Raw genomic sequence first — 17631 nt, 5'->3', positions numbered from 1 at the left:
ATTTGGTTGTTAGTTTTCAGTCTTCGCCTTCTCCAGTGTTGGGGGGAGGGCGTGTCTGCCGGCCACGGGATTAATTCCCCAAAGGGGCGGGGGAGGTGGACACTTCCCGCTGATATTTTGTAGGGTCTGCAAATGATAAAGGGCTGAAAAACCACTTCTCGAGCGCACTGGACCAGTCACGGGTTGCGGGTTCCCACCCAGCGCCTGGGACTCCCGCGAAGCACCTCAGCTGGACCCCGGTGCCTGGAGCTGGTGCGCAGGGTGTGACCCGGGGCCAGCGCTAGGCCCGGCCCCGCTGCGCCCCTCCTGAGAGGGGGCATGTTTGTCACGCGCTTGGGCAGCGCTGAGCCAGCCCCAACTTCCGCGGCTGTGGCGCCGGCTCGCCGGCCGCAGGTGTCCGAGCAGCCGAACCGAGCCCAGCCCCGTCCGCCCCTCCCCGCTGCTCCGCGAGCCCAGCGGGCGCGTGCGGGGGGAACACGCCTTCGAGGGCGGGAGGGAAAAAGCCCCGAGTTCCGCTTCCTGAAAGCGCCTTGGCCGGGGCTGCGCCCGAGCGCCGCGGGGGGACTCGAGCCGGCGCGCCGGGCACATGGCAGGGGAGCGGAGCCGCCGCTTCACCCGCAGCCGCCTGAGACCCGGCTTGGCGGCCGAGCTCCGCCAGAGCGCCGCCTCGGCAGCCGCCGCCCGCCACCAGCTGCGCGTGAGTTGGAGCCCGCGCCCCCTGCGAGCGGCGCGTGTGAGGGGAGGGGGAGGCGCGAGCTGCGGCCCCGCGGGCACAGCGCCCCGGGTCGGGAGCGTCCGCTAGGGCTCAGCTGGCAGAGCGCGCGCTCCGCGAGGCGAGGGAGAGACCAGATCCCTCTGTGCTCTAGAGCGCTCCGCGGGGAATGTGAGAGTCTAGATCCCTCTGTGCTCTAGAGCGCTCCGCGAGGCGCGGGAGAGACCAGATCCCTCTGTGCTCTAGAGCGCTCCGCGGGGCGAGGGAGAGACCAGATCCCTCTGTGCTCTAGAGCGCTCCGCGGGGCATGGGAGAGTCTAGATCCCTCTGTGCTCTAGAGCGCTCCGCGGGGAATGTGAGAGTCTAGATCCCTCTGTGCTCTGGAGCGCTCCCCGGGGCGCGGCAGAGTCTCGATCCCTCTGTGCTCTGGAGCGCTCCCCGGGGCGCGGCAGAGTCTCGATCCCTCTGTGCTCTGGAGCGCTCCCTGGGGCGCGGCAGAGTCTCCATCCCTCTGTGCTCTGGAGCGCTCCCCGGGGCGTGGGAGAGTCTCCATCCCTCTGTGCTCTGGAGCGCTCCCCGGGGCGCGGGAGAGTCTAGATCCCTCTGTGCTCTAGAGCGCTCCGCGGGGCGCGGGAGAGTCTAGAGCCCTCTGTGCTCTAGAGCGCTCTGCGGGGCGCGGGAGAGTCTAGATCCCTCTGTGCTCTAGAGCGCTCTGCGGGGCGCGGGAGAGTCTAGATCCCTCTGTGCTCTAGAGCACTCTGCGGGGCGCGGGAGAGTCTAGATCCCTCTGTGCTCTAGAGAGCTCCATGGGTGTGTGAGGGTCTAGGTACCTCTGTGCCCCAGAGTGCTCCGCTGCATGCAGGAGAGTCTAGAGCCCTCTACAACCTAGAGCATGTGGGAGAGACCAGATCCCTCTCCACCCTAAACAACTCCATGAGGTGTAGGAGAGTCTAGATCCCTATGTGCCCTAGAGCATTCCACAGGATGTGTGAGAATCCAGATCTCTCTGCCCTAGAGCACTCTGGGATACAGGAGGGTCTAGAGCCTTCTGTGCCCTAGGGTCTAGGTCCCTCTGCTCCCTAGAATGCTTCGCTGTGTGTGGGCTGGTTTAGGTCCCTCTGCGTCCTGGAGCACTCTGAGGGGTGTGGAAGAGTCTAGCCCCTCTGTGCTCTAAAGCACTCCAGCAGGCTGTGGAAGGCTACGTCTACACTGGCCCCTTTTCCGAAAGGGGCATGCTAATTTCACAGGTCGTAATAGGGAAATCCGCAGGGGATTTAAATATCCCCCGCGGCATTTAAATAAAAATGTCCGCCGCTTTTTTCCGGCTTTTAGAAAAGCTGGAAAAGAGCATCTACACTGGCCCCGATCCTCCAGAAAAAAGCCCTTTTCCGGAGGATCTCTTATTCCTACCTTATTCCTCCAGAAAAGGGCTTTTTTCCAACTTTGAAGTAGGAATAAGAGATCCTCTGGAAAAGGGCTTTTTTCCGGAGGATCGGGGCCAGTGTAGATGCTCTTTTCCGGCTTTTCTAAAAGCCGGAAAAAAGCGGCGGACATTTTTATTTAAATGCCGCGGGGGATATTTAAATCCCCCGCGGATTTCCCGATTACGACCTGTGAAATTAGCATGCCCCTTTCGGAAAAGGGGCCAGTGTAGATGAGCCCGAAGGGTCTAAAGCTCTCTGTGCCCTAGAGCGCTCCATCCTGTGAGAGAGGGTCTGGGTACCTCTGTGCCCTAGAGCATTCTGTGGGACATGGGAGAGTCTAGTAGATTCCTCTATGCTCTAGAGCACTCTGTTGTCCCTCTGCACCCTAGAGCACTCCACATTGTGTGAGCAGATCTAGGATCCTTTGCACCCTAGAGTGTCCAATCACTTCTGGGGTCTAGATCCCTCTGCATCCTAAAGTGCTCTGCTATGTGCAGGAGGGTCTCCATGCCCTAGAGTGCTCCACCATGTGCAGGTGGATCTAGGTCCTTCTGTGCCCTAGAGTGCTCTACCACAGTGGGCAGATCTAGGACCCTCTGTGACCTAGAGCGCTCCACCACATGCGGGTTGGTCTAGATCCCTCTGTGCCCTAGAGTACTCTGCAGTGTGTGGAAGTGCACAGATTACAGGGAACACTAGATCCTTCTGTGCCATAAAGTGCTCTGTTGGCTATAGAAAGTTCTAGAGTATATAGAGAGGTGACTAGAGTACGATTTGACATGGAGATGTTCAAGAATATAACAAGTTCTGTAATGTACAGTTCTCCATCATAAGAAGTTGGCATGTTACATTGGCATGTTACTCTAGGATATAGAGTGGAATTTATCAGTGAATATGTACTAGTGAATACTGTATAGCAGGGGTGGCCAACCCATTAAATGAAGAGAGTCAAAACAACATCGTAAAAAATGCAGAGCCACACCAGAATTGTTGAGATGCCCCTTTAAAAACCACTGGCAGGCTTTTTGGCCACTTTGGGCTCCCATCAGCCACCGTCATCTTGAGGACACCATTTTGCCGTGCCAGATGGCTCCCCTGCACCCTGAGATTTTAACAGTTTCAGTGAACATTACAAAATTATACTGCATGTGCACCTTTTCACAAAAACTGTAAAAACTGCTTGGAGGGATCCAAATGAGTCACACGAGGGCAGGTTTGTGGACAGTATCAGTGATTTAGGTGGACAAGAAAGTTTTTCAAACATTTTTTATGTATGTTTGATTTTACAGTACAGTAAACCAGGGCCCCAATCATGTAAAGACTTAAGCACATGCTTAATGTAATTCGCTGTGAGTAGTTCCGTTCATGTGGGTTGTTCAGAGACTGTAAAATTAAAGAAGTATGCCTAAATCTTGGCAGGATTAGATGAAAGAACGGACAAATTGCAAGGGAAAATGCCTTTTGGCATGTATAACACCTCTACATATGACTCGCTGCATAACACAAAAAGATATCTCTAATGAAGATGGCTTTAAAGTGGGGCTGTAACCAGTTAACTGGGTGATGCATACTAGTAACTGGTTAATCAGTGCTTTGGCCTGGACCACTTCAGCCTCCCTCCCACAAGATCCTTGGTAAGCAGTTAACTGGGATTTTACATCCCTACTTTAAAATGTTAGCTTTCAGCTTTTTAGCACCTAGATACAGTAAATACAGTAGGACGTTTTTAGCTACAACTTTTAATTTGTCCTTTTGAAGGTCAAGCTGTTTATTGTAACTTGAACCAAGACCGATTTTTGTTTACTACACAAGGGCACAAAGGTTAAGTATGAAAACCTCTTAGTATACCTATAAGATATTCGGACTATGGATTGTTAAAAAATTCTGAGTAAGCTGTTCTCATTCCCATGTGATTTTTAGGTACTTCACATGATGTTTTAAATATTGTCTTCATGGTTATTATTTTATTGAAATGCTTGTCAGTTTTTGGTCATTTCCTCAGGAAATCCCCTGGGTGAAAAACCAGATGCAACTCTGACACAGTCTTTTGCCCTCATGTTAATATGTGCCTGAAAATAACAGCTATAAGGCCTCCTTCATCATTTGCCTATATGTTTATATAATTATTATACTGGAGGAAAGGGAGTATAATATGCTTTTTATTGAATTGGTATCATTTATCATCTTTTTCAATGGGTGTAAAATGCAGGACATTAGACAATATGATCCATTCTATATAAACAGAAAAGTACATAGTTCTCTGTGAACTTCAGCAATTCAGCGGGAAAGTTTCTGTGTGGAGGAGAGGGGGAGTTCCCCGGCCCTGGGCTACTTACAGGTTCATCGGCTTCTGAATAAACAGCCAAAATAAAACCTTAAAAAAATAACAGCTATGTATAATGCGCACCCTGACTTTGACCCCCAAAAAATCGGAAAAAAGTGTGCATTATACTCTAGATTTTATGGTATGTGATTGGGCAAATTCATACAGGTAAGTATTTCACTTTCCATGTTCCAGGAGAAGATATCTTACTCCAGCAGTGTAAAGAGTTTGAGAACAAGGAAAATCCCCTGCAATTGCCACTAAAAAGCTAGCAATTGTCAGCGGTTATGTCACACTGGTATTTAAGTCATTGTAGTTTCCCCCTATACTTAGAACAGTAAATAACTGAAGTATCTATGTCTTCATGCGCTGGTGGGCCATTTCTTTGGTCTAATGGGTCCTGCACTCCCTTCCAGATAGAAAGCCCTGGAATGGAGCTGTCTACTAAGAAAACAGCCAGGTCATTCTTCCTAGCTATCTGAAAGCCAAATACCTCCTCCCCCCCCCCCCCCCCCCCATTGCTTTCTGAATTTGCTTTGCTTTCCCTAGTCATCCTTCAGGGGCTAGGGGAAATGATTCATTACCTCTGACACTTAGTCATGAGTGAGTTGAGTTGCATAAGACAGCAGCATTCTAAAGAGAGTTCCAATCATCAAACTATCAATTCAAGAACTAAAGGAGTTTCTATAGCCTTGGCAGGCTGTTTTCCTTCAGCCAAATCTGCAATGCCGAGAGCTGGGGACTAGAATTTGGACCATTTGGAAGTGCCAAATCTCCATGTTTGCTGTTTTCATGTGATTTAGACCTAAAAACTTTTAAGAGTTGAAGAACTTTCTAGGTAGCACACAGCAAACTAAGGCTATGTCTACCCTACAATCTTAAGTTGATCCATGTTAAGTCAACTTACAGCCACCACTGAGGTGGTGGATGTCTACATTTCTTTTCTATTGGTGGAATGTGTCCTTACCAGGAGGAAGGGCAACATGGGGGCCTGAGAGTCATGGCTCTCAGTCCCATGCAACTCCCGCTGGGAGCTCAACTATCTCCTGGGGGCTTCTCACCTTCTCATTTCCAGTTGGCAATGGGAAGCTGCCTGGGACTTCTCACCTCTTTACTCCCAGCCAGGAGCAAGCATGGGGCAGCATCCTGGGGCTTCTTGTCTCTCTGGTGGGAAGTTTTTCACTAGGGGTCTCGTTGGCTGCCATGCTCCCAGCGGGCAGCAGGGAGTTGAGATCCCACACTCTGGAGAGGGGGCAGCTGGGCTCCTGGGAGGAGCACTGGCAGCAACCCATGCCAGAAGCTTGTGTGGCAGCATGACTTGTATTCCAGATCCAGCAGTAGCCAAGCAGGGGAGCTGGCTTTCTTGTCAATTGCATGGCTCCAGCATAGCCCTGAAATTGACAAGAATGACGGCCAACAGCCAGTGTTGCCGTAACTACACCAACATAAGACCTCCACCTCTTGGTGAGGTGGTATTATGTCAGCATTACAGAAGAAATCAGTGGGAGGAGCATTTCCATGTGTACACCTCCACTGTTTTATCAATGAAAACTGACTTTCGTGGACAACACTGTATAGTGTAGAAAGGGCTAATTTATAACATTTGCTAGTTACACCTGACAATTTTATACTTTTTAACCTAAACAAAACACTACTGTGTTAATACATGAGAACCAGAATATGAAAATGAAGAAACAAAAATGAAACTGAGGAGTCAAGTTTAATTGAAGAATGTGAATAAAATACAAAATAGTAAACTGATGCATAAATACTGGCAAGGAAATTTAGATTTAAAAAATTTTCAGCTTTATCAACACAATCTAAGTAAACAATAAAATAAAATCCCATGTTAAAGTTGATAATATTCCTTGAAAAGGTTATACTTGAACAGCAGTGAGAAATTTTTGTCCATCATTTCTGATAGCCTTATTCTGTTGTCTGGTGGAATGAAATCGTGCAGGATTACATCAGAATTTATAGTTTGGTTTGTAAGTCAAAATGCGAACAGTTTGAAGATAATAGTTCTAATTGAGTTTTCATTTAGACTTGTTAGTTGGGGTGCTTAAGGATGTCCAATTGTTGAGCATCAATCACCATCAGCAGGAATAATGGTACTAAAGAATGTGTGTTTTGAAGGTAAAGGTGAAGTACCCACCTTTATACAGTGATTCTGTTGTTGGGCAGATTGTATATTCACTAACTTTGCCTCTGATGCCAAATTACATATTTCTGTGGTTTGTGCTTAGAAACCCAAGCCAAGGTACAAAATTATTCTGTTAAGGGAGAAATTCACTGTACACAAATAAAATCTGAGTGTCTTGGCTTTGTATGGGTCTATCATGGGATTAGGGAAGAAGAAGTGTAATCCATCCTGATCAACTGAATTCAGAGCCAAGGTCCAGGGCTACAAAATTATTTACTGGAATAGTGATCACAGCCTCTCTGCACCTGTTGGGCAGTGTTGAAAGCCACTGTATCTGTGTATAGACAGATTCCATGGAACCTTCCCTAGCATAGTCTTCTGTGCAGGACTGGAGACTGTTTCCACAGTGTTCAAGGAATGCATAGGCATTGCTGCATCCCAACATCAGCCACAACACAGTACCCAACCATTGTGGAAGACCTTGCTGTGATCTTCTGCACTAGGGGTGAATATTAGTTTAGAAAAGAAAAAAGAAAATGTGATGTGTATTAGGCAAGAAATTATGGGAGCTTATTAAGTTTCTTTTATCTCAGCCTCTTCAGCTGAAGTAACAGGCTTATCCATCAACAAAGTTACGTTAGTTTATTTAGTGTGCTGTGTTAATCTTGGCTTCTATTCTTGTTTACTGCACTAATTTGCACAGGTTGTTTATCCCATGATGATGAAACTCCATTATTGTAAATCTTTCTTATTAGAAGTTACCATGGGGCACATGCAGCTTGTTCACACTGAAGCACCATCTTTAGTTATTGCAGTCATGTTCCACGTGATCTTTCTGTACTATGACTGCCTAAGATGTGACAACCTGGGATAAAATCCCTATGTGTTGTCATCCCTTTATGACACTCTGATAGTCCCAAGGAGCTGTAAATCTGGGAGCCCTGCCCACTGTGGAACAACATGACATTTTACCATAGCATGGGGTGTGTGCCAGGGAAAAAGTGTACGGACAAAATCTAGTGGCTTTTTTGCCTTGTGGGCTTCCTCATGAGGGCTGGGGGAACAACTCTAAAGCTGCTATAACTGACATGAGGGATTAGGTAAGCCTCTGGCTGGCTCAGCATATGTGGAGGTGTGGTAAACCAAATGTAAGTTAAAGTAGTATGTAGCTTTTCTGGCTTTGCAGTGGCTCCTCTCTTCCCACTGTCTGCTGTGCTGTTGTAGCACAGCTTATGACATAAGGCATGTGACAGTTTTGCAGAACCCCGGTCTTATCAACAAGCGGTGAGCCCTTTGAGCAGATCTTCAGCTGGTGTAGATTGTCATAGCTCTGTTGAAATCAATGAAGTTTATGCCAGCTGAGGACTGAACCACTGTCCTCACATTTATCTGTTTTTTCAAAGAGAATCTGCTTTGCCTTTACTCAGAGGCTGCTGTTCCTCTTTCCATTGTAAAAAAATGAAAAAGTAAAATTAAGAAAAAATCTTTCTCTTTTCATACACTCTCTTTTGTTTGTCATTGAAAATAAAATGTCAATAGCCATTTAAAACGCAGCACAATATTCTGTTCATATACTGAAGGCACAGCAAAGTGCTTCTGAATAATCAGGGAAGAAATGTGGATTTGTATTTGTTATTTGGAGTTCTATTATGTAAGTCAGAAGTTTCTCCAGTGCCCAAAAGGGATGAATGAGGAAGCAGAGATTGATGGACAAATGTATTTGCAACACTTCTTGGCACATTTTAGAGAACATAATATTTCAACATTAACGTATCCTGAGGTAGTTGCACAAGTATTTTTTTCCAGAAATCTACAATGTTGTTTGAAAGCTGTGTAATATTACTCATGCTATTCAAGTAATTGTGAAATGGTTAGTTATTTTGGTTTATTTTAATTCTTTATAAATAAAAACACAATTTTAAGTCTGTTCAATAAAATGGTCAAGTTAAACAATTTGCTTAAAATATTCCACACATTTCTTCTAAAACAAAATCCCCCAAAAAGTTGGAAACTTTGTATTACTTCGATTTAAATGTGTAGGACTAGTTTTGAAATCTCCAAGCTCAAGTTAACTGTAATTGTCCGTGCCAGTTGGGTGATTGTTTACACAAATAGCAAGTTAATTTGTCTGTCATTCAATTTTTATGTACAGTAGTAGCAATACATAGATGGGACCTCCTAATAGGTGAGCCAATATTAGACATGGCACATAACTACAGAAGGTGTTTCTGGAAATCAGATTGCTAAGATGCTAGCCAAATACTTGTATCTTCACAGTGCTCCTCTATTTTCAGAACAAAATCAATGGCTGACAGTTTATCCAGGCAGTTTGGAATGGCTGCAATAGTCCTTATCTACATGATTTCCATAAGTGTGGTAACATATTACCCTTAATTTTAATTAGCCCTAAGAGATTTCACCTTTCCTCTCTCTTGCATTAACTTGGTTAACTAGCAGTGTGGAATCAAGATCTTGTGCCACATGAAATTCCTTTCCATTGTACTGTGTACAGCCCAGAGTAGAGGGTTGTAGTATTTAGTGACCTCTCTGGCCTTTTGGTTCTGTTTCTTATAACAGAATGTTAGGTTTCTCTCTCACGTTGTGTTTACCCTGTGCCTGAATTCAACTTTAATAGTTGTTTTGAATACTCATACTTCAAATGTATATTCTGAATAGTGTCTTTGAAACAGGGATGTGTAAACATTACCCTTACTGGGTGATGCTTACCAGTAACTGGTTAACTGCCAGGACTTGGCAGCACCACGGGTTGGCTGGAGCTGCCCTCCATCCATGGGATCATGCTTAATCAGACAAGTGGTTAAATATAACATTTTACAGGTTAACTGATTAAATGAGAATTTACCTTCCTACTTTGTACTCACCAATATGGTGAGTTCACAGGTTTCTGGGGATTTTTAGGTTTAACTTTTAATTCTGAAGATAGTTATCTCTTCAAATATGGTGGTTTCCTCAAAACACTAAAGCTACATCCTCCTTTCATTCTCTTGCAATATATGAAAACAAAGCTGTGCACACTATCATTTGGAGAAAAAGCAATCAGTTTTCAGATTATAGTGTTAACAAGAACACATAACCCGTTAGTATTCAAAATACTAATCAAGACACTGAGCTTGGGTAGTACAAATAACCCTGTTCCAAATTCTGTGGTAGTACTCAGTATTTACTCAGTCCATACTCTTAGTAAAGTGCATTGACTTCAGATGCATGACAAATACAGTAAAACTCTGATGGTCCGGCACCATCAGGAACCCGGAAGTGCTCCGGGCAGCTGGACCATTGGAGCTGCTCTGCCCCAGCTTCCCCGTTTCAGCCGCTGCTAAAACTGACCTGCGGCTGAATCGGGAACGCCTAGGGAAGAGCAGCTGGAGTGCCGCTGGGTAGGTCCCATAGCGCTGCCCCTCGTGGCTGTGGGACCAACCTGGCAGCACCCCAGCTGTCCCTGATTCAGCCGCTGCTGATACTGACCAGCGGCTGACTCCAGGAAGCCCGAGGCAGAGCTGCTCTGCCCCAGCTTCCTGGAATCAGCCCCTGATCAGTTTCAGCAGCAGCTGACTTGGGTACACCTGGGACAGAGCAGCTGGGGTGCTGCTGGGTTGGTCTCGCAGCGCCAAGGGTTGACGCTACTGGACCAACTCAGCAGCACTCCAGCTGCTCTGCTGTAGACGTCCCCAATTCAGCCGCTGCTGAAACTGACCAGCAGCGGCTGAATCAGGGACGCCTGGGGCAGAGCCGGACTATAGGAAGGGGGAGCTATGAAAGGTCTGGGGTCGCATCCCCCCACCCCACCCCAGACCCCTCATAACCCCCCCTTCCGATAGTCTGGCATATCTGATAATCCAGCACTCCCTGGGTCCTAAAGGTGCCGGATTATCGGAAGTTTACTGTACCATAAATATATGAATTGAATTTATATTGTGAATTTTTGACATTTGGAGGGTACACTGATGATCTGAATGAACACTTTGGGGTAATGGTTTATTCTGGATATGAGCTGTGAATGGGTTCTTCATTTCTGAGAATGTTCTAATATCCTCTTTATGTTAATTGTGTATTGAAATCAGTAAGACATAAGTTGAGATAGTGTTGGTTCTATGCTTCCAGTGTATGCAATGTAGGGTATACATTGCTCTATGTGTATATAGAATTCACTATGTAGATACTACATGTTTGCCTGTAGACCATTTTTAAAATTTAATCAGTTATTTTAAAGGCAATTCATATGTAAAGATGTTATCTTTGTGATACAAACTCAAAAACAAGCAAAGTAAAAGCTAAACACACAGGCTACGTCTACACTGGCATGATTTTCTGGAAATGCTTTTAACGGAAAAGTTTTCTGTTAAAAGCATTTTCGGAAAAGCACGTCTAGATTGGCAGGACGCTTTTCCGCAAAAGCACTTTTTGTGGAAAAGCGTCCGTGGCCAATCTAGACGCGCTTTTCCGCAAAAAATCCCCACTCGCCATTTTCGCGAGCGGGGCTTTTTTGCGGAAAACAGTACTGTGCAGTTTACACTGGCCCTCTTGCGCAAATGATTTGCGCAAGAGGGCTTTTGTCGGAACGGGAGCAGCACAGTATTTCTGCAAGAACACTGACGATCTTACATGATATCGTCAGTGTTCTTGCGGAAATTCAAGTGGCCAATGTAGACAGCTAGCAAGTTTTTCTGCAAAAGCAAATGATTTTGCGGAAAAACTTGCCAGTCTAGATACAGCCACATTGAGTAAAGTATTACTGCTGTTGTAATCAATAGGTATGTTGTCAATGGAGGCAGGATTTCACCATTGTGGTTTCTGTTACTAAGCCTACCTGAAGCCTAAATCCTAAGAAGTGAATTGCCATCTGAATATTTATGCCTTTGCCACTGAGGTCAGTGGTGTTCCATACAGATGTAGGCATCACTCCTCAGCCTGCCCAGAGTAGCGCACTGAAATTGCAATCACTGGGTCCTCTGGCTCTGAAGTCAGGTTCCCCAAAGCCAGCTCAGTCACATCTGCTGCTGTCGGGTCCCATTCAATGAAGTTTTTTCAATTAGATCAACTGTTGCTGGGACTTGTTCCAAAAAGCAGCTGTGTTCCATTTGGTCTGTTGCTAGGTTCAGCTCCACAAAGGTTCCAGTAACCTGTGGCCCATCAAAGTAATCTGATTGTGGGCTGCGAGTTATTTTGCTGACATTGACCATCTGTAGACACTACTCTCTGCCCCTCCCACCATCCAGCCAATGGGAGCTGTGGGATGGCACCTACAAGTGAAAGGGCCACAAGGGCATTCTGGCCACCACTTCCACTGGAAACTGCATGAGGTGGTGCCTGCAGTCAGTCACGGTCAGCAAAATGTCCCAAGTCCCACAATCAGATTACTCTGATGGGCCGCAAGTTGCCCACCTCTGCTCTGGAATCTCTGAATGGAAATTCAAAGCAAAGAAATATCCCCAAAAAATATCCCCAAAGTTTTCCCTAACAGTCCCTGGTTGATTTTGGGTCTCACTACATAATCTGAGTCTCATTACCTGGCTGCTCAGTGTGTTCCACTTTTCCCAGGCTAGACCTTTCTGAGTCTTACCACCTTTTCTAAATACACCTATGAGAAACATGTAATATCTCTTCCAAAACAGAACACAAACTCCAATCAGTACCATGTACAATACCACTCAGAAGTGTACTGGGTGAAATAGTGGTCAATATGAATGAAACCTGCCAGAGCTTGCTTTCCCTCTTTCTTCTGTAGTGGGATCAGAGCGTTTCCTTTCCCTTTAAAATTTCCAAGTCTACCATTCCATTCATTTTTCTCCATATGTCATTGATACATATTTACTAACTTAGTAGTTTCAATACATTTTGACCTGTTAATTGGTATCTTTGATATATTATCTTTTCTAAGTGATAGATGCTTGAAAGGACTCATACTGATATTAAACATTTACATATCACCATACATGATTCTTTACAAGTATAGAGTAGGGATGTAAAAGAGTAGTCGATTAGTCAACTACCTGATAAACCTAGGTATCTCCCTCCTTGCTGCATCTGATATAGAAGCAGCAAGGGGAGGGGGGCAGGAAGCAGGAGCTAGGTCCAGGGGGTGCCAGTTCTTACTACACTTAAAAGGCAGAGGCATAGAGAGGGATCCTGTGTGAAGCAGTCCCGGCTCGCACTGGGTCCCGGACCTACCCCCCACTTGACTCTGCAGTTGAAATGTAGTAGGAGCCGGGCTGCCTTCATGCCTGGCTCCTACAACATTTCAACTGAAGAGCCGCAGCAGCCCCTTATTGACTAATTGTGTACTCCAAGTATAAATTGTACCAAGTATACGATTAGTCATTTACGTGCTACTTAACACCCTTAGTATAGAATATGACTGTTCCCTTGTACTGCAGTAGGCAATGCTAAGTAGCCTCCCCTTCCGCACTTGTACTCCCCAGGACTTGCGTGGGTACATGGGGGGAGGGGAAAATGGTTTCCGGTGCTGTGTAAGATCAACCAAAATCTGGCCCTCACTGCTTTGCCTGTTTTGGAACAAAATGTTAATGTCCTAAAATACCATCATGCGAGTTTGTTTTTAAAGTGTTAGCAAATGCATATAGCAAACATATGCTCATTTCACACACACTCACACACGCAAACATATGTTCATTTCACATACACACATGTGCGCACGCAACATGTACTGGCAGCATTCAGCCTCTTAGCCAATATTACTGGGGTTTTCAGAGGAGCCTAATTCAATCAGAGTTGGGTTCCAGATTCCTTTAGAATTCTTTCAGTTTCTTAAACAGCACAATTCGTTCATGCAGGCTAATAACAAAAGAGTTAAACATCTAATTTAAGGAAATTACATATGCTATCTTTTAAACAGCAAAACCAACTAATTTATTATATTGTCTACATATTATTGCTTTTATATCTCTACATTTTAGTGATGTGTGTGTATAAACGCCAAAATGTGACAAGATATATCTGCATAGAGTCATTTATTTGCTGTATGCATGGAATACATGCAATTCCTTCTGAAGTCTGAATTCTATATTCTGTATAAGAAGTAAAAGGCTTTTCTATCACTGAGTCTGAAATTGGCTTATTTGCCTTTCCCATCTTTGAGGGTAATATCAGCTGACTTAAAGCAAACATGATTTTAGGTTGCTTTGACATGTTGACCTAAATTAAATGATGTAGACATAATGAAATTTAATGAATGCAATTGAGTTAGATACAATGGGGGGAAAGCTTCCTTTCTAAATGTAATCATTTATCAACAAGAATAAAATAGAAATGTCTATATCTGAAACAGGAATGACTATATATGTTTAGCAGAGAAACTTTTTTTTCTTGCTCTATTGTACTTGGTTTCAGTTAATGTAGTAGATGTTGATTCTTTGAATCTCTCATTGTTTGAACATGTCACTGCCCGCTATGTGGAAATTGTTTTCTGGTAAGGTGCCTTGATCTTGTTCCCACTTACTCTTGTTATAAACTGGTGTACCTCTGACTTTGATATATTAACTCCTAAATTACATTGGATTAACTAAGAATACGAATGGGCTCACCAGTGTTTTATAAAAATGCATATGCATTTCCTAAACCTATGTGAAAAAAACTGTCAAAATGATGTGGTTAAACAAGTGGATAGTTAGAGGTAAGACTGAACTGATGGTCTTCTCTGAAACTAACAGGTACATTTAAGGTTAACTGTATGTTAAATGTGTCAGTATTTATTATAAGTTCACCAGTGACCTTTTGGTCTGAATTTTATTTTATTTTTACAGACTGTTTGAATTGGGTATCCCCTTTTAAGAACTAGGTTTTGTCAACTTCTGGAACATTTTGAAGGTTCACAATTAGGGCTGTTGATCAATTGCAATTAACTCATGCAGTTGACTAAAAGAATTCATTGTGATGAAAAATGACCACAATTAATAGCACGGTTAAACAATGAAATACCAATTAGGGATGTTAAAAGGTGCTTATTTTTGTAAACATGTAACCATTGACATTTTCAGTAGGGGTAAGTGGGGGCAGGCAGGAGCTGGCCAGAGCACTGATGGAGAGAGGGGACTACATGTAACTATGAGAATTAACCAATGAGCCCAGTCATCAGTTAACCGCATACGTGGGTACACGTTCACATCCCTAATACAGATAGTCCCTGACTTACGAATGTGTTACGTACTGAACACTTGGTCGTAACTCGATCCATTTGTAAGTCGGACTCCATTCATTTAAATGTGACTGCACTGTTCATAAGTTTGGATCGCACGTTTGTAACTTGGGGACCGGCTGTAATGCACTTAATGGGAGGTTGATCGTACATATGAATGGTCATAAGTCGATGCGTTCGTAACTTGGGCACCACCTGTACAGATAATAAAACCTCTAATAATAAAACCTCTCCAACGCATCATCAGTGATCTACAACCCATCCTGGACAATGATCCCTCACTCTCACAGACCTTGGGAGGCAGGCTAGTTCTTGCCTACAGACAGCCCGCCAACCTAAAGCAAATTCTCACCAGCAACTATACACCACACCACAGTAACTCTAACTCAGGAACCAATCTCTGCAACAAACTTCGGTGTCACATATTTACACCAGCGACACCATTACAGGACCTAACCACATCAGCCACACCATCCCGGGCTCATTCACCTGCACATCTACCAATGTAATATATGCCATCAGGTGCCAGCAATGCCCCTCTGCCATGTACATTGGCCAAACTATGTAAAAGAGTAAACAGACACAAATCAGATCTCAGGAATGGTAACATACAAAAACCTGTAGAAGAACACTTCTGTCTCTCTGGACACACAGTAGCAGATTTAAAAGTAGCTATCCTGCAACAACCAAAATTTAAAAACAGACTTCAAAGAGAAACTGCAGAGCTATAATTCATTTGCAAATTTGACACCATCAATCTAGGATTAAACAAAGACAGTGAATGGCTAGCCAACTACAAAAGCAGTTTCTCTTCTCTTGGTGTTCACACCTCCACATCAGCTACTAGAAGTAGGCCACATCCTCCCTGACTGAATTGACCTTGTTATCTCTGGCCTTCCTCTTGATTGGTACTCCCTTCTTTTCATGTGCCTGTATATTTATACCTGCCTCTGGAATTTCCACTAAATGCATCTGATGAGGTGGGTCTTTGCCCATGAAATCTTATGCTCCAATAAATCTGTTAGTCTATAAATTGCCACAGGACTTCTAGTTGTTTTTGCAGATTAAGACTAACATGGCTATCCCTCTGATACTATTACAAATTGAAATATATTAAATATTTTGGATGTTTTTCTACATTTTCAAATATATTAATTTCAGTTACTACACAGAATACAAATTATACAGTGCTTTATGTTTTTATTACAAATATTTGCATGGTAAAAATGATAAAAAATAATATTTTTCAATTTACCTCAATTAGGTACTTCAATGCAAACCCTTTATTGTGAAAGTGAAACTGACAAATGTGGGTTTTTTTTATTACATAACTGCACTCAAAACCAAAACAATGCAAAATTTTAGAGTTTGTAAGTCCACTTAATCCTACTTCTTATTCAGTCAATCACTAAAACAAACAAGTTTGTTTACATTTCTGGTAGATAGTGCTCCTGGCTTCTTATTTGCAATATTGCACGAAAGTGAGATCAGGCAATTGCATGGAGCTTTTGTAGCTGGCGTTGCAAGGTATTTACATACCAGTTATGCTAAACATGTATATGTCCCTGTCTGCTTTGACCACCATTCCAGAGGACATGCTTCCATAACGATGATGCTCTTTGAAAATATATGTTAATTAAATTTTCACTGAACTCCTTGGGGGAAAATAAGTCTTCTGCTTTGTTTTACCTGTATTCTGCCACACATTTCATGTTACAGTAGTCTTGGATGATGACCCATTTTAAGAATGCCTTCACTGCAGATTTGACAAAACACAAAGAAAGTACCAATGTGAGATTTCTAAAGATAACTACAGCACTCAACCAAATTTTTTAAATAATCTGAAGGGATGAGGTATGGAACATTCTTTTAGAAGTCTTAAAAGAGCATTACTCAGATGCAGAAACTACAGAACTCAAACCTCCAAAAATCAATCTTCTGATGATGGCATGTGGCTCAGATGGCATGTGGCTCAGAGGTGTACCGGTAGTTCAGAATAGGAAGCCTAGTTCGAACTACCTAGTTTGAGCCCCGTGTAGCCGCGCTGCACGGGGTTCGAACCAGCGGGGTTTTAAAAATGGCGGCTCCCCACTTATGCAAATGAAGCCCGGGAAATTCAAATCCCGGGCTTCATTTGCAAGTGTGGTATGCCTACATTACCCTCCTAGTTCGAACTAGGAGGGTAGTGTAGACATACCCTTAGTTAGTAGGTTTTAAAATCATTTATTGAGTTTGCATCTGTCATTCTCTTGAGGTTTGACAATTCTATTCATTTTTGTGCACCAGATTTTGACTCCTTTGAGGTCAATGAAAGTTTTCTCATTGGCTTTTTTGGGGGGGCTAGGATTTTTCGCTATTTCATTGGAAGACTCTGTATCCCAGAATCATATGAGAGAATATAAGGCCACCAACAGTAGAGAATGCAGAAACAGGACTTCTAGGGCTGCAAATTTTAGTAAAACCAGAAGCAATAAAATGAGCAGTAGCATAGATGGTAGATTATCTCTATCCTGAAGTCTTTAAATCATGATTTGAGGACTTCAGTAACTCAGTCTGAGGTTAGGGATCTATTCCAGGAGGAGGTGGGTGAGGTTCTGGGGCCTGGAATGTGCAAGAAGTCAGACTAGATGATCATCATGGTCCCTTCTGACTGTAAAGTCTGTGAGTCTATGAGCACACTATTCTAGGGCAGTTTTCCTGCCCTATATTGGCAAATCAAAGAGTTTTTGGTTTGTCTTTTTAGCAATAGCTAGATGACATTTTGTACCTGCAATGTGTTCAGTTCTGAGCACCACTTTTACAGACAAATTGGAGAGAATTTGGAGGACAGCAACCAAAATGTTCAGCGAGAATTGG

General features: G+C 43.9%; 1 protein-coding gene across 4 annotated transcripts in view; it reads left to right on the top strand.

The window, feature by feature from the left end:
- The first annotated feature begins 504 nt into the window (after positions 1–504).
- The window catches only part of DOCK10 (dedicator of cytokinesis 10), a 259393-nt gene continuing 242266 nt past the window's right edge, over positions 505–17631 (top strand). For 2 of the 4 annotated variants that reach the window (XM_075937576.1, XM_075937572.1), the window contains exon 1: positions 506–697. In XM_075937576.1, the coding sequence (XP_075793691.1) occupies positions 587–697 (111 nt within the window). In that variant the 5' untranslated portion in view covers positions 506–586. Of the gene's footprint in view, positions 698–17631 lie in introns of all 4 variants that reach the window. The other 2 variants (XM_075937573.1, XM_075937580.1) reach the window with 2 other exon arrangements.

This window comes from Pelodiscus sinensis, chromosome 10 (assembly GCF_049634645.1).
Source record: "Pelodiscus sinensis isolate JC-2024 chromosome 10, ASM4963464v1, whole genome shotgun sequence".
NCBI classification, from domain to species: Eukaryota; Metazoa; Chordata; order Testudines; family Trionychidae; genus Pelodiscus; species Pelodiscus sinensis.
Note: the sequence above shows the minus strand (reverse complement) of the source record. Positions and strands in the feature narration are given on the sequence as shown.